This window comes from Cryptomeria japonica, chromosome 3 (genome assembly GCF_030272615.1).
Source record: "Cryptomeria japonica chromosome 3, Sugi_1.0, whole genome shotgun sequence".
Taxonomy (NCBI): Eukaryota; Viridiplantae; Streptophyta; class Pinopsida; order Cupressales; family Cupressaceae; genus Cryptomeria; species Cryptomeria japonica.
Genome location: NC_081407.1, coordinates 898,770,733 through 898,794,162, shown reverse-complemented (window position 1 = coordinate 898,794,162; position 23,430 = coordinate 898,770,733). Strand labels below are relative to the sequence as shown.

The 23,430-nt window shown below is 35.6% G+C and overlaps 1 protein-coding gene across 2 annotated transcripts in view; it reads right to left on the bottom strand.

Moving 5' to 3' along the window:
• LOC131066385 (mitochondrial inner membrane protease ATP23) overlaps positions 1-23,430 on the bottom strand; it is a 92,231-nt gene that overhangs the window by 23,619 nt on the left and 45,182 nt on the right. The window contains exon 4 of one of the 2 annotated variants that reach the window (XM_058001138.2): positions 258-341. The exons of the other annotated variant lie outside the window; for it this stretch is intronic. Within the exon in view, the coding sequence (XP_057857121.1) occupies positions 258-341 (84 nt within the window). The remainder of the gene's footprint in view (positions 1-257; positions 342-23,430) is intronic. 2 annotated transcript variants of the gene reach the window in all.

Below are 23,430 nucleotides of genomic sequence, written 5' to 3'. Positions count from 1 at the left end.
CACTAACAATAACTATGGTGAACCTTTCTCTATTCCCATTGCATTTATCAGCTCTATGTTGAAGTTTGACCAAAATTTATAAATTTAGGCTTTTAACAAATGAATACAACACACTCATCTATATAGAGCAAACTTCATTAAACCCTACCTAGTTTTTTCACACCAAGATCCCAGTAAACTTCATTTTAAAAGGTTTGTGTATTCAACAAACAAATTTATCCCAGAACACAGGTCAACTCAAGAGCTATAAATCTTACTTGCTCGTGCCCACGAAGAGTAAAATAGCCTCTCAATAACTCACGTTTGAAATGGCAATCACCACTTAAATGACCTGCACGAATCTAACAGAAAAACAAAAATGAGTTATCTACAAGGTAAGAAATAAAAATTGAAATCATACAAAACATGAAACTCTTATCGAGCAATCTGCAAATCTAAAACAATAAAACAACCTAGGGAATGTTGAAGTTGATTGAACAGATACATATAGAGCATTCAAGTAAATTTAAATCCAAACAAATCAATAGGAACAACCCACATTTGTAAACCAAGTTTACAATGGATTCACAAGCAAGAAGAATCATATTCAGAAGTACAATTGACAGAGAAAAAAAAACTTTCAGAGTGAATTTGAAAGGTAGTCACAGCAAAGAGTGGATTGAAAAATAAATTTAAAAGGCAGCACACATGCCTGATAACTTAAACACGGCATACCGACATGCACAAGAAACATAAAACAGTGCAATTTTTTCAAGATAATGACGATGCTTATATTTCAAATGAATGGGACAGTGACCACAATTTGTATGACAATCTTTTAATGAATGAGCTACATTTCTCAGCCACTTTGTGTAGAACAGATTGCACGTCTCCTCATGATTATGAACAAATTATTATATTGTTAGTTTATGTTTTTTTATGCATCAATTTTGTAGATGGAATATTTCTGCTGTACATAAATGTTTCTCAAACTGCACTTCCTAACTGAAAATCCACCCAATTTTACCCAAGGTTCAAGCCACTTTGCCAAGAATAACATTTCCTTCTGATTACAAGCAATTTGTTATTTATTTAACTTCTGTTCTTCGTGCATCAATTTTTTAGATAGAATGTTCTTGTTGTCCCAAAAGTTTGCACCCTTGCTGAGCTATCAACTCAGCAACCTTGTGAAACATGGAAACAACCCCAAAGTGTGGGACCTTGCGCAAGGAGGTTGAATCTCCGGCGAAGGCTGCCTTTCTTCTCAATCCAAGTGCGGGTCTTGCACCAACTCAACACTCCAAATTCTACTTCTAACCTATCCAATAGCTTGTAGAGGAAAAGGGAAGAAAGAAATGCTAAAATGAAAGAAGGCGATGCAACAAGATAAGAGATGTTTCTCTCCCCACCCAGAAATGACACAAAGAATCAATTGAAATACTTTGGAGATGCACGAAATTCAATTGCATGAATCACCTCAACACATATATGGAGGTTAGAACTTGTTGAATGTCAAGAGGGGAAAAGACTTCCCACAAGTCACACCCAAAAATAGGTTAACACAGAATATATGTGAGAGAAAGCCACAAACATACACTTACAATGAAGGTAACAACACATACACAACATGCATAAGTTGAAGTAAGGCAAGAAAGATGATTTCAATTCATTATAAGGCCAATGGCCAAACAATAGCTGAAGCCAGCAGGGAGAGAACCCTTTACAATGAGGCTTAACAACCTTTATATAGAAAACTGGCCACAGAGGAGAGACCATCGGTCAAGGAAGATAAGCCTTGATCCTTGTGTGTGCAAAGGAATGTCAGTCAGGGAATGTAGGTAAGTGCATGGACCTAACATGGTGTACATGCAAGCAACTTGGCCATACCTTGACAAGGCAATCCCAACAAGAAAAGTATTTCTAGAAGGTGGATTGCCTAACATTTCAAAGTCAGAGCATGCAAGCCTAACATGAAGGCCATCAAGTAACCATAAAGAAGCATGGCCCTGAACTCCACTTATGGAAATCCTGCAAAAACATCAAATGCGCCCTTGTAGATCTATGAATGAAAATGTACAAGTCACAAGAGTTGGTGGAGCATTAAGAGCTTTGAGTGTTGATCACGCCATCTGGAAGTGTTGCAAGTCAGAAAACTAGGATTCTGGGGTTTGGAAGACTTGATAAACCTGGGTTTCTGGAGTTTGGAAGACTTGGGAAACTTGGGTTTCCAGGGCTGGAAGACTTGCGAAACTTAGGTTAACGGAGTTGGCCTTGGGAAACTCGGGTTTCCGCGGTTTGGATGACTTGGGAAACTTGGGTTTCTGGAGTTCCGGGGTCAAAGGAGTAAGAGGTTTGGAACTTGGGAATTTGGGGATTCCGAGATTCCTAGGGCAAAGAAGGCAAAGGCTTAGGAACTTGGAAATTTTGGGACTCTGGGGTTCCTAGAGCAAAGAAGGCAAAGGCTTAGGAACTTGGTTCCCGACAAGACAACACTTCACATCTCATGATTCCATTGGTTGTTTCCTTTATCAATTGGGGCAGCGCTGGTCCATAAAACATATCTTTGATCGGTTCTCATTGATGGACAAAGGGTGTCATAAAAATGACAACGGTTCCTACTATACAGAATTGCTTACCAATGTGCACTTACAAACAAGGAACTTTTTTTGATTGCAGAAACATTTAAACCAAATTCATTGCCCCGGAAACATTTCCATGTGCCGGAAACATTTCCAAGGCAAAAATAACATTGCAAAAGAATATCCAAGTAATAATTAGGGTAAAGATCATCAACGTTTCTGATGCTGAAGTGAGTGAACCAATATCATGATTCATAATATTGACAACCTCCAGGATGACATGACATATTAGGTGTAGAAAGCTTGGTAGATAAGATGTCTTAACAAATGATATACATCCACAACTCATCACCCTCACATAGGAATATAAAGTTTTAAATATCATATAGCTTACTTCATTACTCACTCAATTAACATCAGCATATATTATCAAAGTTAATAATACGATGGATGACCACCTCTTGCAGCTAAATTTGGATGGTTAAAGCATACTTAATTACCCACTTAATTAGTTTAATCATATCCTTTGTTCAGTGTTTCCCATAAAAGCTGCATTGCCTCTCATGACTCTTCAGCCTAAAATGCAAGTCATGAGATGATTAAAAATAAGGCAGTTGGGAATCATTTTTGACAACATAAATAGTATTGGGTGCATTAAAGGCCATGTCCATGTTTAGGGCTTGGCAGCGGGTGCCAAAGACCAAATGGTTTTCATTTTAATCAAGGGCTATCTCTTGTGAGGGATCATTTTCATTGAAAGGACCTTGCCATAGCAATTCAAAGTGAGAAAGGCAACAGGTTTGTGCAATGTAGGTGATCAAGTAGAATGAAGTTGATGATGGTGGCAGGTATGTAGTTGGTGAAAACTTATATGTTGCAATCAGGGGAGATGCCCTGACGTCATCAAGACTGTCAAGAGACAACATGGCATCCCTTGGCCATCCTATGGACATGTCTCAGGGGAACATTGACTCTTTACAGCTATTCCATTTATCAACCTACTTTAACTTGATTACTATCTAGCCTTTAAATATGTTGTGGGCTTCTTTAAAAGCAATCAGAGCAGTTAGAAATCTGCACATGCACACTTTGATCATCATTTGCTGCTGAAATTGATTTTTTCGCTACAAAGCCATATGCTGGTTCTCTACAATCTCTTTTTGTATTTGTTGTTGCTTACTAATGATATCTCTTTCCTGTTGTCTTTTTTTTCTTTTTGCTTTTTTAGATTTAGAAGATTACAGTTCTTAGTTGTTTAAGGTCATTGACCAGTTGAGTTTGACTAGTGAGACTTGTGAATATTGGCAACTCTACAAGCCTCATTGGGCTTGCTCGCCTCAAAATTCAACATGTTTGTTGAGTATCTAGCAAGTACTCTAACTATGCTTGATGCAACTTTTCACATAGCACTATATCAAAGCAACTAGGCTAATAAAAGACTCAAATCATCTTAATTCTCCAAACTCAAAAGACAACATATAGCCAATGTGAATAACCTTTCATATATAACAAAAAATAGACAAAAATCACCTTAGATGGTGTGATTTTTCCACAGCCCATGAATTAATTGTACAAGCTTCTGGGCCATAACTGTGTGTATTTTTGCTTCAACGTTTCAGATCACACTCTGTGTATTTTTTCCTCTTCCTGATGAAGGATCACAGAGTGTGATCTGACATGTCAAAGCAAAAATACAGAGTGATGACCCAGAAGCTTGTACAATTAAAAATCACCTTATCACTCAAACAATATTTCTCCTATTTGCCTCAGCGCCAAACATTACCTTGCAAATTCCAAATAACATTCAAACGTCCTCTATTTTGTTCAAGTGGCCAAAATTTGTGTTAACAGATCCTACAACTTTCCTCGCTGAACACAAACTGATCTACTCTGGGTTCAAATCAACAGTCAAATCTAGTTTGGGTTCATTTAAGTACCATTCTAGGCCCAACAACACAATCCAAGTACATCTCAAGTGTACACGGGCTGAATGATCAAGCACAAGGATGATTCCAGGGCAACTCAAGAAGAACCTAGGAGAACCCTGCAAAAAATACAATTTAATAACACAAACAGAAACTTATTCTTACCTCTCACTCCCCACTCAACCAAAACTCATTTTCTTCTCATTGCTCAAGGTTGCTAGTTTTTTAAGTGTTCAACCAGTTGGTAGACACTATTCCAACACCTCAAAAAGTGCTATACAAATGCCAGAAACATGAAAACAGTTGTATCAAGAAGAATCATCATTCAAGGATAGTCTTTTTAGTTTTTCATGTATTTTTTTATTTATTTGCAAGCTCTAAAAATTTTTCTTTTCTAAAAAGGATTTAAATCAGAAACTTATTCTTACCTCTCATTACTCGCTCAACCAAAACTCATTTTCTTCTCATTGCTCAAACTGTTGGAAGACATTATTCCCACACCTCAAAAAGTGCTATACAAATACTACAAACATGAAAACAGTTGAATCAAGAAGAATCATCATCAAGGTCAGCATTTTTAGAATTTTTATGTATTTTTTAATTTATTTGCAAGCTTCCTACATTTTTTCCTTTCTAAAAAGGATTTATTGTTATTTTTCAATTTCTTGCTCATATTTTAACAAGTAATGTGTAGCCTATGGTTACATTATTGTATTTTTTCCTAGCTCCTTAACTAACAAGAGTAACCTAGCGTTGCATTATTGTATTTATTTATTTTTCAATTTTCCTCATATTATTTAAAATATGTAGTACGAGCATAGTTTGCAATGGTTGATGATTCTATTCATAGTAGCATTTTATTTACATGGTGTTATAGAAGTATAAATGAAATTCAACTGCCCATGTTACAAATGGGAAATTCAACAAAGACTACGAGCTAAATAACAATGTACTAGTTGTCAAAACAGAGTAAAAAACTAAGTTTGTTATTCCATGTCAAATATGGTGCATATAAATAAAAGGTTACAAACAAACATCATACCATAAAGGCAAAATCTTTCACGCAAATTTCTCAAGAAAATATTGGGAACCAGAAAACACGGAAATCTTTAAAAGAAGAGAGAAATAACTAATGCTTTCTCAATTTAAAGCCATCCTATCGGTAGAGAGAGAGAGGGAGAGAGAGAGAGAGAGAGTAAACCATGAATTTTGAAATACAGTTTTTTCTCATTAATTTTCAGATCCTAAATTATAATGCACGCCACAAATTGCAATACCAATGTCAAAATCAATTTCAAAATACAAAATACAAATATCAGCCTATAAAGTACAATTTCCACAAGGGATTTGGAAACTTGAATTTTGACTTTGATATCGATTGAGGCCTTTACTTGGGGGAAATAGGGATTAACAATAGAAAAGAGATCCCAAGAGGATTTATGTTTGAACAATGAAGCTTGCATGAGCAAAGAGTTGTGCATCAAAATAAGAGTTTTCATTATAGGATAGAAGTTTTAGTTGATATGGAAAGCATATTTCCTAATACATTGTTTCCTAATCATGATTTCTCAATTTGAGGAATACATTTTCTTGCCTAATTGACATAAAAATACACAAAATGTCAAAATATACAACGTCAAACCAACAATGTAATACATTAGGAATGAATATCCCTAGAAGATGTTAATCAAAATTTGTGTTAAAAAGAAACTTTTTTTTGTTTAAAGAAAACTAAAAGTTCAATGTAAAAAAAGTATAAAATATGTTGCCTTAAGTCTAGTTTTCATTGTTGTTTTTGCCCTTTGTCTAATTAATTTCATTTCCTAGTCATGGGTTTCCCCTTAAAAAATTGTCTAAGTCATTGGCAAAATTTAAAGGTTTCAAAACTTGTGTCAACTTTCGAAAGGGTTGTGACAACCTCATCAGTGTCCGACAACCTTTTCGCAACCTCTTTGTTTTTGAAAAGAAAATGCTTGCATCGGAGTTTTACTTAGATTCTAGAACTTGTGTCAATTCCCAATGAAGTTTTCTAACTCTTTTTGAATATGAAACAAAGCAATTTGAAAGGTGGCATCAGAGATTTACCATGGTTTCAAAACCTTCATTGGCTCCCTCACAGTCTCCCTTCTTGCTCGATGGCTTGTCCAATGAATATTAACTATTATATTTCTATTGCAAAAGAAATTTAAAAACATCTACTTTATTCAAATATTGCATTTGGTGCTTTAGTCTATCACCCTCGAGCTTTCTTACTCCTAAGACCTATAGATTCTCTCTAAGTCTCAATTATCAAACCGCAAGTCACCCTATGTCCTTGGCTACTGAAAAATTTCCTTCAATTTTTGAAATTTGAGTGTCAAATAACACCATGGTACCACATGTTGGTGTAATGCCCCCAAATAGGAAACCTATAAATTAAATATTTTTTTTAATTTATAATTATGAAGGAAATTGAAAAATAAATAATGGAAGCAAATTAAACCATATTCTAATGCAGATCTAGAAATATAATATTAGGAAATTAATTTGGAAACTCTAGCAATCAAATTTATGCAAAGTTAGATCGTTAAATAACAAAAAGCAAGAAGTTATTGGTTCTAGTAAGGATCTTGGTTCCAATTCATGGATCAAGCAAAAAATAAAAAATTGTTTTGGGTTAATTTTTAGTTCGTCCATACAAAAAACATGTAAAAATCATAAATGTATATTATTAATAATATAAAGATAAGATTACAACATTATCATATATAAATATTAAAAACTACATATATATAATTAAAATATATCTAAAAATAAAATATTATTATATTATAATACATAGTTCTGAGAAGGATAATCGAGGAACAAGTCATGGCTCAGGCTCACACACACAACGTTCAGCTCCTATGTTACACCTTGTTTTATGACATTGGCAATAATTTTTGCTTTCATGTTATTATGTGGTAAATATGCATGTGAGACTGAGTTTACATCAAACAGATGATTTGGAATGAGCATTTGTATATCTAATGTTTATCATAAATATTTAATTATATATGATTTTTGCTTTTGTTTCAATGAATATGATATTTATGTAATGGCTATCTATTGTTTTAGTCGCTAAGTTGGATGCAAGATGATCCACCCTGCCCTCAATGATAGAGAGGGTGAGTATCAACGGAAAGAGGGATATAGACATCATGAACACATGAGTGATTCCATCTGAGTTCCACCACAAGCACACGTAGGTTCAAGTCGTCATCGTTTTGTAGTCAAGTTATTGATTGAAGTACCTTGCATCACTTCAAATACAATGTTGGTTTGAACCTATGTCGATCCTATGTTGTCAAGACGTACTTCTATGCGTTGTTTGGATACAATCTAAGTCTAGTTCATTGTTCTCTTGGTATTGTTAATGCATGGTAGCTAATGCAAGATAAGATCTTCCTAACCTTCCTTGTTCTGTTATTTATCTACATGCTTCATGTCTGATTTATATTGCATATGATTATCGGATTGTACAAACATTGCTTATCATAATGCTATCGGGCTAACAACCCGATAGCATATTAATGTCAATTGTTAGTTGGCATTAATATGCTATCGGGGTATTAACCCAATAGCATATTAAATGCTATAAGTTATAGGGTTAAATTCGCCCATACATACTTGCTATCGGATGCATAAACATTGGCACCGATTCACATCTGTTATCGGGCTTAATTATATCGGGCATATTTGTTATCGGGTTTAATGAATACACCGCTTCATTTGGCATTAACATTGGTTAACAAATGCACCGGTTGGATTATATTCATCGTGCACTTTGAATCATCGGTGTTTATATGAACCGATTCATTAAATTGATCAGTCATTATATTATGATATTACAATATGCTATCGGGGGTTTTTGAACCGATAATCAGCATTGTGTTAATGGTATAATTGTAAAGGCACTGATCAATGGGTGCATTGATCGGTCATGCCTAAAAGGCATGACCGGTCAATACACCAATTGACCGGTTGCCTAAATGATATATATGCCAATTGAATTCATTTGGAGAAAACATAGAAAATATTAAATGATCTCTCTCCTTCAGACCTGCAGATAAAAATCAGAATTATTAGACATTGACATAATTCCTCATATCCATATATAGCATTCATAGTTCATAACTTGTTCTTTAATTAAAATTGAAATAACTTTACATGGTATCAGAGCCAAGGTAATCGAACCTAAGGCTATTCAATTTTGATAAAATTCAAGGACTAAGTTACAAACTACATCACATTTCCATAATGGCCAACGCTATCAGATTCGAAGATAGACTCGGAGGTAGCAAAGATTTTTCAGCTTGGAAGTTTAGAATCAAAATGATTTTAAGAGAAAACAAAGTTGATTCATATGTCCAAACTGAAAGTGCACAACCAGAAGATGAAACCGAGAAATCCACATGGATCGAGGGAAATGATAAGCCTATTAAAATAATAATGGATGGGGTAAGAAACAATATAATGCCCATCATTAGAAAGCAGGAGACGGCTTATAAAATGTTCAAGGCACTTGAAAGGACATTTGAGATATCAAATGCAAGTCGTACTCTGGCATTAAAACGAGAGATCAACCATATCAGTATGAACAAAGGGGAGACAATTAACTCCTACTTCATGAGGATATCAAGCCTAAGAGATGACCTAGCTTCCCTTGGATACGACATCCAAAGCAAAGAGTTAACACTCATTGCTCTAGATGGAATGCCTAGTGGATGGAACACATTCGTCCAAGGCATCAGTGCTAGGTCCAAATATCCTAAGTTTGAAAGACTAAGAGATGACTGTCTACAAGAAGAATCCAGATTGAACAAGGTAGGAATAAAACAGAAGAATATAGATGAAGACTTGCAAGTCCTAAATACAAACATCAATAAGAAGTACAAAAAGAAGCAATTCAGGAAAAGAAAAGCTAAACAAGGCAAGAACACTTCTAAGAAAGACCTATCACATGTTCAATGTTATAGGTGTGACAAATTCGGACACTATGTTGCAAACTGTCCGGAGAAAGGGAAGCAAGCCACATTTGCAAAAGTGAGGAAATCTAGAAGAGAAAATGACTCCGAGAATTATGTCCTCTACTCAGCACTTACAAGCCATGCTTCAAACAAATCTAACTCATGGGTGATCGACAGTGGTTCATCCAGACACATCACCGGCTTTAGAGAAATACTAGACTCCATGATAGAGAAAGATGATGAGGAAGTAACCATCGGAGACGATTCTTCACATCCAATCAGAGGAATTGGAACCTGCACCATCAAACTGAAGACAGGCATGTCACTACGACTTGAAGAAGTACTATATGTTCCAAGCATCAAAAGAAATCTAATCTCCATATCAGCACTAGAAGATCAAGGATACAGAGTGACCTTCATGGAAAACAAGGTGTTGGCTTGGCCAAAGAGATCCTCCATCAAAGACGCTAAGGTCATTGGTCGAAGACAAGGCTATTTGTATGAGCTATGTACAGAGCCCAATCTAGCATTGATCCATGAAGCAACTAATGCAAATGAAGTATGGCACAGGAGATTAGGCCATCTGAATTATAGAGTTTTGTCAACCATGGGAAACCTTGTCACAGGTCTACCTAAGTTGAAACAATATCATTCAGAGGCATGCAAAGGGTGTGCCTTAGGTAAAAATACCAAAAATGCATTTCAGAATAGTACTAGGAAAACTAGCAAAGTTTTGGAGTTAATTCATTCTGATGTATGTGGACCTATGTCCATACCCTCGCTAGGGGGATTTTTGTACTATGTAATTTTTGTTGATGACTACTCTACGAAGACGTGGATCTACTTTTTGAAATGTAAAGAATCAGAAGAGATCCTAAGTAGGTTTAAAGAGTTTAAAACATTAACAGAAAATCTCTCTGAAAACAAAATTAAAACCTTAAGAACTGACAATGGGGGGGAATACACATCAGGACTATTTAAAGACTTTTGTAAAAATTCTGGGATTAAGAGGGAGTTGACAATACCTTACAATCCACAACAAAATGGAGTAGCTGAAAGGAAAAATAGGACCATAGTAGAAGCTGCCAAAGCCATGATACTAGATCAAAATCTAAACTTGAACCTTTGGGCAGAAGCAACTAACATTGCTGTGTACATACAAAATAGATGTCCTCATTCACACCTTGAAGATAAAACTCCCGAGCAAGTCTTTACCAAGACAAAACTAGATATCAGCCATCTTAGGATATTTGGGTGTCCGGTCTATATTCATATACCTAAAGAGAAAAGACTAAAACTAGAACCCTCTGGAAAAAGGGGAATATTTGTAGGATACAGTGAAACTTCTAAAGCCTACAGAATCTATGTACAAGGGCAGAGAAATATTGAACTCAGTAGGGATGTAATTTTCAAAGAAGATTTAGCCTTCAAAAGGGCCCAAAATACAATAGAACCTGAAATTCATAATCCTACTCCTAACCTAGAAGAAGAACCTACTCCTGAGCTTCAGAGGGAGTATCTTGAGGAAACTATAAGTGAAACACAAGACCCACCTATAGATAATCGCAAGAAAAGACCACTATGGGCCACCAAAACTATAGCAGAAGCTCAGAAGTTCGCTGCTCCTTCAGGAACCTTCAGGGAAAGCAAGAGGCCTAATAAATTCATCAACTATGTTGCACTTATGAATGATCTCTCTAAAGCTGAACCTAACAATGTTTCAGATGCACTCAAACATCAAGTATGGATAGATGCCATGACTGAAGAATATCAGTCCATTATGAAGAATGATGTTTGGGAGATTGTTCCTAGGCCAACCAAGAAGTCTGTTGTGTCTTCTAAATGGTTGTTTAAAATCAAGCATGCTGCAGATGGCAGTATTGAAAAACACAAGGCCAGATTTGTAGCTAGAGGGTTCTCACAGAAGGAAGGAATAGATTACGAAGAAACATTTGCACCTGTTGCCAGGTACACATCAGTAAGAGCTGTCCTAGCCATTGCAGCAGCAAAGGGGTGGAAGGTACATCAGATGGATGTTAAGACAGCATTCCGAAATGGCGAGATCGTGGAAGAAGTCTACTTAGAGCAACCTGAAGGGTTTGAAATTCATGATGCAAAGTCTCATGTGTGTAGACTCAAGAAAGCTCTTTATGGGCTCAAACAGGCTCCCAGAGTCTGGTATGAAAGAATTGACACCTATCTCTCAAAGCTGGGTTTCTCTAAGAATGATGCAGATCCTAATCTCTACCTCAAAAGAAATAAAGGTGATATGTTAATATTAATTTTATATGTTGATGATCTATTAATCACAGGAGATGATCACCTAATAGATCAATGCAAGAAAGATCTATCCACAGAATTTGATATGAAAGACTTGGGGCTTCTTCATTACTTCCTAGGATTGGAAGTATGGCAGAATTCTGATAATATTGTACTGAACCAATGGAAGTACACCTTGGACATATTGACAAGATTTGGAATGCTAAACTGCAGACCCATGACCTCTCCTATGGAACCAACTTCCATAAACTTAAAGAAGCTACAGCAGAATCAAGACCTACTGACCCCACTCAATACAGGCAGATGATTGGGTCCCTGATGTATCTAGTAAATACAAGGCCAGATATCTGTTATGCTGTTAATGCCTTAAGTCAGTTCATGTGTGAACCTAAGGAGATACACCTGGTTGCAGTAAAGCATATAATGAGATATCTATAAGGTACCCTAAAGCTTGGTCTTAAATATGAAAAGGTTGACATAGATCTACATGGATTTACAGATTCAGATTGGGTTGGCAGTGTGACTGACAGAAAGAGCACTTCAGGGTGCTGCTTCAATTTAGGGTCAGCCATGATATCCTGGATCAGCAGAAAACAATCTTCAGTAGCTCAGAGTTCCATAGAGGCTGAATATATTGCAGCTTCAATGGCTGCCCGAGAAGCAGTATGGCTAAGGAAATTGCTCGTGGGATTATTTGGAGAACCTATGAAACCTACAGTCATTCAGTGTGATAATCAAAGTTGTATAAAACTCTCTGTAAATCCAGTATTTCATGACAAGTCCAAACATATTGAGATTCCATATCACTATGTACGAGATATGGTTGACAGGAATGTGATAAAGTTAGAATATGTGTGTACAGGAGATCAAACTGCAGATATTCTGACCAAACCACTTTCCAGAGTGAAGGTTGATCACTTCAAAAAGGGTTTAGGTATGATAGAAAGGTAATCTGCTTTGTAATCTATACTTACATATATTTAAAATGTTTAAGGTGTAAACTTCTTTGTCATGTTTGGACTATCTCTTGGCTTCTTGCCACCTGTGTTCATATCTAAGAGGTGACAATCTCTCAGATACTGAACACTTGTATGTAGACATCATAAGGTGATGATCTTATGATAGTCAAACCAGTAATCATGTTGGATCACTGGTAAGTCATGGATGTGCCATGACTATGTTGTGATACAACATTTGTACAAATGTTATTGCATTATCACAACTTGGATATGATGAGAACTTAAGCACTTCTCATATGGTTATCCTTGTATTGCGTGTTAGGCAATACTGATATCACGTGTAGGTGATATCTCAACCATTGATCACATTGGATCTCTGGTAAGTCATGGATGTGCCATGACTATGTTGTGATAAACATTTATAAATGTTATTGCACTTATCACAACTTGGATATGATGAGAAACTAACCTTTCTCATAGACTTATCCTTAAGTATTGCGTGTTAGGCAATACTGATATCATGTGTTAGGTGATATCTTGATGAATCTTACAGATCACATTTTTTGGTGATTTCTCACATGATCAGGTGATGATTCTCTTACTTTTATCACATGTTAAAATAATACTTTAAGTCACATGCTCAGGTGATGTTCTTCTATTTTGTATCATATGTCTTGATGGTACTTCTCATGTATAAATGATTTTTGCTGACTGACATTATCTTAGTTATGAAAAGGAAATGTGATGCAGGTTGCCTTATCTATCTTCCAAAGCTAAGAGGGAGTGTTAATGCATGGTAGCTAATGCAAGATAAGATCTTCCTAACCTTCCTTATTCTGTTATTTATCTACATGCTTCATGTCTGATTTATATTGCATATGATTATCGGATTGTACAAACATTGCTTATCATTATGCTATCGGGCTAACAACCCGATAGCATATTAATGTCAATTGTTAATTGGCATTAATATGCTATCGGGGTATTAACCCAATAGCATATTAAATGCTATAAGTTATCGGGTTAAATTCGCCGATACATACTTGCTATCGGATGCATAAACATTGGCACCGATTCACATCTGTTATCGGGCTTAATTATATCGGGCATATTTGTTATCGGGTTTAATGAATACACCGCTTCATTTGGCATTAACATTGGTTAACAAATGCACCTGTTGGATTATATTCATCGTGCACTTTGAATCATCAGTGTTTATATGAACCGATTCATTAAATTGATCAATCATTATATTATGATATTACAATATGCTATCGGGGGTTTTTGAACCGATAATCAGCATTGTGTTAATGGTATAATTGTAAAGGCACCGATCAATGGGTGCATTGATCGGTCATGCCTCAAGGCATGACCGGTCAATACACCAATTGACCGGTTGCCTCAATGATATATATGCCAATTGAATTCATTTGGAGAAGACATAGAAAATATTAAATGATCTCTCTCCTTCAGACCTGCAGATAAAAATCAGAATTATTAGACATTGACATAATTCCTCATATCCATATATAGCATTCATAGTTCATAACTTGTTCTTTAATTAAAATTGAGATAACTTTACAGGTATATTATTTATATATTATTGATGCTTGTATATATTAACTCATCAATACATATATATGTATATGTATAGCTACATATAAATGTATATATGTGTACATATGTGTATATGAAAATATACATATATGTACATGTATGTATATGTATATGTATATGTATATGAACTTATAAATATAAATACATATGTAAAAATAAATAATAAAGCCGTAGATTTATTTACGCAAACTTATTGTATTGTGAAAATAGTGGGATTAAATCCCATGTGGCTTAATTGCCAAGCTTAATAACTTAATGAAGTAATGTTATTATGTCTTTTTGCTGAGCTAACTATATACGGCTTATCTGAAGAAGTTGAGGAAATACAACTTCAGAGATCCCAAGAACACCTACATGCAAATACCTGTCACAAGAGAAGAATGGAGGCACATAAAGCAAAAATGCATAAATGCTCTGAAGAAGAAAATTATCATTCAGAAAGGGAATCAATTTATGAAAAAGTACAATACAATCCTTATAAAAAGATAATAGCAACCCTAAAGTTGTGCAACCCTAAAGGGATAATGTGTATTTAATAATTAGAATAATTATTAAATACCTACAATATTTATTAAATGCCTAAGTTTAGCTTAAGCGTAGAGTTTAATAAACTAATAATTAAATAAATAATTATTAGCTAATACAAGATAACTCTAACACCCCCCCTTAAGATGAACTTAGGGAGTAGCTAAAAAACTAAATGCATGAAGCAAAAAATGCAACTACATGATGAAGGCAAATTTGGGTCCCGACAACAAGGCCTGATGAGGTACCCAATCACAACCAAATCTCTATGAACTGGAGAAATAGAGAAAACCACATGGGAAAAAACTCTACTCCAAAAAGAGATGGAAAAGCAAGAAGAACACCACTGAAGCAAGAAATAGTTGCAAACACTGCCGAAGAGTAACTACTGATCTGAAGAACCTCCACTGAAATAGAACATGACCAGGTAGAAAAGACTGTAATCTGCATGAGTGCCCTCAAATGACACTACTCGAATCAGATGGCAAACAAAAACAAACAACTGAACTTGAAGATACAGATGGCATGAGACACCAAAGCCTAAAGAGCTGATCAATTCAACCAAGGAAGCATTAGAACCAAGGAAGCATTAGAACCAACAAGACAAACCTCCCCATAATGCTGAAAAGGGAGAGGGACAGGTACACTGAAAAGAACGGCCAATAAAAACTACATGACAAAGAACCGGGAACATCGAAGGTGCAGAGAAAGTACATGGTGTCGTGGAAGGAACACTCACTTGACACACATCATGAAGCAAATGTCATGGAAGGAACACTCACTGGACAACAGTAGATGGCAAACAAGGCAAACATCAACCCCCCCATGGCACTTTATAAGTAGTGCATGTACAATAAGGCACAAGAGGTGCAAGATTCCATGTAAACAATGCATGATGGCACTTTATCTCAATGCGTTTGCATAAATACAAGCTACAATGATAAGAAAACTGGAAATAGAAACGAGAACCAAAATAGAGACATCCCACCCAGAGAAGAGATCCCAGGACCTGAAACAACCAAGATATCCACCAGAGTGCTGAAAAGCAAAAAACTAAATAAAATATGCATGGAGCAGAATATGGAAATAAAACTCATATGGCTGGAAAGTGCACAGAACAAGTTTTCCAACGATATAAAGTTTTTGAAAAATGAAGTTCAGATGCTCATTCTATGGCTCCCGGAGTGCAAAAAAGAGACCCCACTTTGACTGGAAAAAAACATAGTCAAACAGCAAAATTGAAAAAAATTACCAACATGACGAGGTCCGGTTCCAAACCAGCGTTCCGACGCCTATTTGTTTTCGAAAAAAACGACTCCGTTTGCCCAAGTTATGGCCAAAAGAAAAAACCCCTCTTTTTGGGCATAAAAAGGGTAAAAAAAAATTTAAAAAGAATTTTTTTTTTAATTTTTTTTTGACGAAATTTTTCTGACGCATTTGCAGGTACAATCGTACGGATTTTTGTGCCTCGTAAAGCATGTCAATGAAAAAATCATGGCCTAGATGCACTTGTCACCAAAATAGGTCAAATTATATATCAAAATGAATGGAAACGCCCTTCGAAAGCCAACGGTGAGGTCTTTTTTTGCCCAAACTGCTCTAAAAAAGTTCTAATGATTTTTTATATGGAAATGGGGGTTTTGGGGCGTTCTGAGCTCAACGGTGAGGTCCGTTTGAGCCCAAAATGATCAGAAACAAAACAACTACCCCAGATCCAATAAAAAACTCTGAAAAAACTTGAAACCCTCCTCCAAAAAATCTTCTGAAAAATCAAGAACAAGCAGCAGCAGATGTAGGCTCTGATACCATGAAGAAGTTGAGGAAATACAACTTCAGAGATCCCAAGAACACCTGCATGCAAATACCTGTCACAATAGAAGAATGGAGGCACATAAAAAAAAAAGCATAAATGCTCTGAAGAAGAAAATTATCATTCAAAAAGGGAATCAATTTATGAAAAAGTACAATACAATCCTTATAAAAGGATAATAGCAACCTTAAAGGTGTGCAACCCTAAAGAAACCCTAAAGGGATAATGTATAGAATAATTATTAAATACCTGCAATATTTATTAAATGCCTAAGTTTAGCTTAAGCGTAGAGTTTAATAAACTAATAATTAAATAAATAATTATTAGCTAATACAAGATAACTCTAACATTCTCATAGCCTTGCATCAATATGTATAAGTATATTTTGAATTGTGATTTCTTAATATTATAACTGTGCCACCTTATGGCCGATATCGACAACTTGCCATCAATTATTAGAATAATTAATTCCTTTAGTCAGTTACCCTTTTAGTTATTCTATTAATATTCATTTAGTTAATCATTTAGCTTTTTAGTTTGTTATCTTAGTTGTCAACTTATTTAGCTTTTTGCTTTTTAGTTCGTTAAGTGAAACTATTGATTCTTTTATAAGAACACATAGTTTGGTTTTTAGCTCTATTTAGCACTTTTAGTATTTTAGCTTCATGTTGAAGCTTTAGATTAACGGTTTGTTCTTTTTAGAACACCCTCTTGTAATTCATTTATATACACTTGTATATTCATTATTAATTCATTCAATATCATTCAATTATTGATTTAATTACTTTTCATGGTATCAAAGTGGTCGATGGGCTTTAATAGGACCTAGCAAATTTTTTAATAAAAATTCGTAAGCTTTCTACCGGGAATTTTTTTCGAAAAGGTTTTTTACTCTATTTTTTAAATGAAAAAAATCTTTGGAACTTTCGTGGGCTTTCTCAATGCACAGTCGAGGGTTTTTTTGGCTCGTGGTATTCGTGCTTTTCCAAAAAAAAAAATGAGCGATTCTGCTGATCGCAATTGGAGAGTTTTGAAACCTTCGTTTTGGGCATCATTTTTTTTGTTGCAGGGTTTGTAGGATTTTTCAGAGATTTCGCGATTTTGTTTCTGGCGTTCGTTTTCAACCGACTTTCCATGGTTTGGCGGCAGATTTTCATGTAAACTCTGCACGTTTTTTAATCGCCACGCGTTGGATCTCTGTGTTCTACGATTTTCGACGCCCGTGTGCGTGTGATTTCCACGATTTTTCACAACCTATTTATTTCCTATGTTGTTTGCAAGAAAAATTGCAACCTATAACTCACGCTTTTGGTGGGTTTTGAGGCAATGACAAGACTTTAGCAAAATTTTTGTTTCTTTTCGACGCGATTTTACATAGACAGCAACGCGATTTTTTCGAATTTAGCCCTCTTCCAGTGGCAATTTTTTGTAGGGGCCATTTTTCCCTACGGATTTCTGACTTTTTTTTTGCATGCATCTTTTCCCGCTAATGGATTTTTATCGCGATTTTCGCAATTCTTGACCGGCATGATTTTCCACCCTAGTGTTTTTCAACCCACATTTTTCTCAGCAACAACGGCTAGGGCTTCAGCAAGATTTTAACATTGAAAAAAAAAATTGGGTTTTTCCAAAATTTCGAACCTTGGGCTCTATGATAGATTTTTGCCTTGGGTTTTGTGCCCAAACTTGTGCCTCGAGAGCTGTGCCATTTTTTTGTTGCTGATTATTTTTCTGACCTAGGTTTTTCAAGAAAATTTGTGAGTTTTCAACAATTTGCACATTGGGATCCCTGCCTCGAAGTCCGCTCCAAGGTTTCAGATTCTTTGTGCACCTATTTCTATTTTAATTTTTAATCAGATTCTTTTGTCTCCTGCCTTTACTGGGTTGACCTCGTTCAACCTCGGTTTCTGTGATGGCATCTTTGACCAACATCATGTTGGAACACAGTCAGAAGTTCAACGACCGCCACTACAACACCTGTAAACAGCACATCTTAACGATATTTGAAAATTGTTGCCTTGATCAAATTGATTTGGGCAAGGCCTCTCATCCTACAAGTCTCGAGGTTTTCACGATTTTTACCTCAAAAAATGTTTATAAGGTTTTTCACAATTTTTTCCTCAATAATTATTTGTAGGGTTTTCACGATTTTTTCCTCAAAAATTGTTTGCACGGTTTTCACGATTTTTTCCTCAAAAATTGTTTGCAAGGTTTATAATTTTTCCTTAAAAATTATCATCTATAATTTGCGATGTTCATGCCGGGTTTTGTTATCTGGGTTTTACCGTTTTTCCACAAAAAAGATGATTTATAAATTTAGTTTTCAGAGTTTGCCGATTTTTTCCTCAAAAATCGTGCTTTGTTGCAGTCAATTTTGGGTCACACCTAGAGTTGTCGGGACGAACATCTACAACCGTGGTATCTTGCAATTTGTTTTGGAGTTGTTCGATCAAATAGTGCTCAATACTCTTCTACAAAAGGGTGGGTTGATTTTTCCTCAAAATCATGGTTTCAAGCTTTTATAATTCACATGTGACAATTCCATAATTCGTGTGTGAGGGTTACATTAGTCGAACGGAATCAGCTATTCTTGGTCATTAACACTTTGCAGATTCTGGGAGGGTCTCCGCAGCAACAAAGTGTTCTTGTATTTGTGATCAGAACACCTGTAATGTCTTATGTCGGGTACTTAGTTGATACAATGACCATTAAGGGAGGGTATTAGAATAATTAATTCTTTTACTCAGTTACCTTTTTAGTGGTTCTATTAATGGTCATTTAGTTAGTCATCTTAGTTGTCGACTAATTTAGCTCTTTGTTTTTTAGTTTGTTAAGTGAAACTATTGCTTCTTTTATAAGAACACATAGTTTGCTTTATGTTGAAGCTTTAGACTAACAGTTTGTTCTTTTTAGAACATCATCTTGTAATTCTTTTATATACGCTTGCATATTCGTTATCAATTCATTCAATATCATTCAATTATTGATTCAATTATTTTTCATTGATGTGTTAACATTATTCTGTTGTTGTGTATCTAAGTGGATATTAATCCACAGTAGCATTAAAAACATGAGAATGATTGCAGTGAAATTTGAACATTAACAATTGTGGGCAAAATTTTGGAACTTTGGGAGCAAACCAAGAATAAGTATAAGAATTGCAAATAAAACTTTGGCATACTAAGTGATGTTTAAACTAATAAACATTAAAAAACATGGCAAATGATTGCATTAACAATTAGAATGGTGGGTGAAGGTTTGTGGTCAAGGGGCAGCACGCATTGCAGGGGCCTAGGGGAAGAGTCCCTAGCAGATTCGAGGTGTGGAGCCCACGGCAACAAGCACAAATTATTAGAATATTTAATTATATTTTAGTCACCTATATTTAGTTCCTTGTGTAATGGTCATTTAGCTTTTTCGTTAATTAGCTTTTAAGCTTTATTTAGCATTTAGCTTTTTCTTTTTAGTTAATTAGCTTTTAAGCTTATTTTAACATTTAGCTCTTTAATCTTTTACTTTAACGTTATGTTCTAATTATAGAACATCGTCTTGTAACCTCTATATATGCGTGTGTATATCGTTCAATGTAATTATCCGATTATTGAATCATTCATTCAATTTATTTTTCACAAATAAGGCATTCAAAACCTCACAAACCTTCATTGTGAACGTCATTTTCACAAATTTTTCACTATATTTTGTTTAGGGTTGGAGTTTCTAACTAGTAGTGATTGGAGACTCCTAGGAGTTCCTAGGATGATCAGGAGACTCCTGGGAGTCCTCGAGACAATCAAGGGACTCCTGGAAGTTCTTGGGATGTCTCAAGGACATCCCCCATCCCCAACGTCTTGACGATGGTGCCAATGCGACAAGGGGAAATTTCACTGAAGTCCCTACATCCTAGAAATGTCCCCATCTCGGAAACATAGTGATTTTGGGAGACGGCGTGTCTCCATGGTTCAATGTATATATTAGAAGTATCATCCTTGTTTTTGGAATATCATATTGCAAATTCAAAGGATTATTGAGGATATTCATCTCCTCTATCATGACAACCATTTCATCACTATTAGCACATCATCATTGTCTTTAAAGATTGTGATTCTAGATCAGCATCACTTGATTTCATTATGTAGACATTTGAACAGTTTTTAAAGACACATTTGGATTTGGATATGCTATTCATCCAATTTATGGGAATGGCTTCCCCAATCACCAGTGTATCTATTTAGGAAGAAATATTATTTGTTGGCAGTGACTCATATTCTCTTCAAGCTTTCATCATTGGCACGGGAGCTACTTCTTTGTGGGATAGATTCATATTCTCATCTTCTCTCTCCTATTGGGGGATACATTCGGTGAACTTATGTGACAGAAGCAATCCTAGGGGGTTAAATCAATTCCTTTCTTTATTTCACTAGCATGCATGTATTTCATTTCCTTTCTTTTGGAGAAGCATTTTTCCCCATCAAGTTTTCTCTTTTGTCCAATTATGAGAGATTTATTTATTTGTAAATAGGTACCTTATAAAGCCTTGTAATGTGGACCAATTCATGCATCCATTCTTCACTAGATTTTTTAGCTTCTCCCTAGGTTGTACTTAAGAGGGAGTGTTAGAGTAATATAGGCATATCATCTAATTAATTAATTGTGTCCCCTTTTTACTTTATTACACGCAAGCTAAACTTAGAAGAATGCTTTTCTATTTTTTGGTCGTGTCTTTTTGTCTCATGGCATAGGAAGAGGACACTTGTCAAGATTAATCTAATCCTAGCCTAGGAATTTATCAACGGTTTCTCTTTGCTTTTGCTTTTTATAAGAATTCATTATTATAATCATTCAATCCATGAATAATAATCCATAACTTAGAAGCCTATCCAGCTGCTTTTTTCTCTCCATGTGATAGGCATTTTGGCTATAAATGATTTTTGGGAGTTATGGGCTTCAACAATCAAATCCAACAAGCACTTGACTTTTCTATAAAGGGGCTTCCTTCGGGCCCCTTAATATTTCACTTTTTCCCTCAAAGTGAATGTCGATGTAAATAATTATTCATCATGGATATTATTACACCTTACTTAAGTTTACTTAGGTACATGCATATCATAGTAGTTTGGGTATGAGACACATGGGTGTTTGTGCCACATTGGGATAGTGTGTGTAGGAGAATTTCCACCTTTTTTGGTCTTATCTTGTTGTTACATTCCACCTTAAGTGGGTTATCCACCTCAAGTGGAATATTATATTGTTTCTTCTACCTACCACACCTATTTCCTACCTACCCTTTTTCTTATTGAGCCACATGTCATGTTTGTATGCTCACATATCCATATATCCTTGCCTATATAAGCAGGCTCATATTCATTGTATGTAACGATTGATGATCGAGTTGATTAGTATTTTCATCTTGATAGAATACAGTTTATTCCTATCATATATTTTGTTCTCTTATATTTGTGCTTTCCAATGCCTCTAGAACTTGGCAAAATCTCACATGGTATCAGAGCCATTAGAGTGTCATTGGTTTGCCAATTGAGAGAAATTCGATGTCATTTGGGGTTGTGTATTTTGGAGCTTTCTATTGCAAGTTATTATTGAAGCTTAATGGATCAAATCTGAGGTCACCATTGGATTAAGGAGGTCCAAGAAAGTCAGTTTTGCCTTTTATTTCATCCAAATCGGACTTCAAAGGCCAAATCTAAAGGCATTTGAAGTTTGAAGCTGCGGCGGGAATTTTCCAGAAATTATAATTTTTGCAAGCAATTTTCAAATAGTGATATCTCACTCATCCAAACTCTTTTTTTCGAGCAATTTTTTTTGTTTTGGGGTAGAATTTCATGATTTGTATAGTGGTGCAAGAGTTTTCTAATTTTCGGGTACACGTTTTTTTGAAATCGTGAAATCCTGATTTTTACATCTTTGGAGGCTTCATTTGGGCTCATATGGACTCCTTTTCAGGTGCCGTTTTTTTTAGAAAGTGCATAATTTTTCGTCTACTTTCATAATATGCCATTAGTTTGCAGTGATTTTGAGTGGATATTGTACTTTCAGTATTTGGTCTTTTTTGGCCTATTTGGTACTTGTATTTTGCTTGGATCTCGGTTTAGATCACTTGAAAGTGGCCCATTGTATACGCACTAAGTATAAAGTGCCAAATCATCATTTTGGGGGGGTTTCTTGATTGAGTAACTTTGGGGGGTGTCTTGTATGATTGTGCCTCTCTCTATCTTGTGTTTTTTCATTGTGGTGCTATGGGTTCTGTTATCACAAAAGCTCGCACCCTTGTTGAGCTATCAACTCAGCAACCTTGTGAAACATAGAAGCAACCCCGAAGTGTGGGACCTTGCGCAAGGGGTTGAATCTCCGAAGAAGGCCGGCTTCCTTCTCAATCCAAGGTGCAGGTGTTGAACCAACTCAACACTTTAAAACTAACTCCTAAGCCTACCTTAACAACTTGCAAAGGAAAAGAGAAGAGAGAAATTGCTCGAAACAAGGGAGGAGATGCACCAAGAAGAGATAGTTCCTCTCCCTACCTAAATGACACAAGTAATTAACTGAAACACCCTGAAGATGCACAACTTTTAGTTATATGAGTAACCCCAATGCATAGATGAAGGTTAGAATCCACTGAATGCCAAGAGGGGAGAAGGATTCCCACAAGTCACACTCAGAAAACCAGTTAACACAGCATATATGAAGAGAAAGAGCCACAACATGCACCTACGATAAAGGTAAGAAAGCATACACAACATACATAGGTTGAATGAA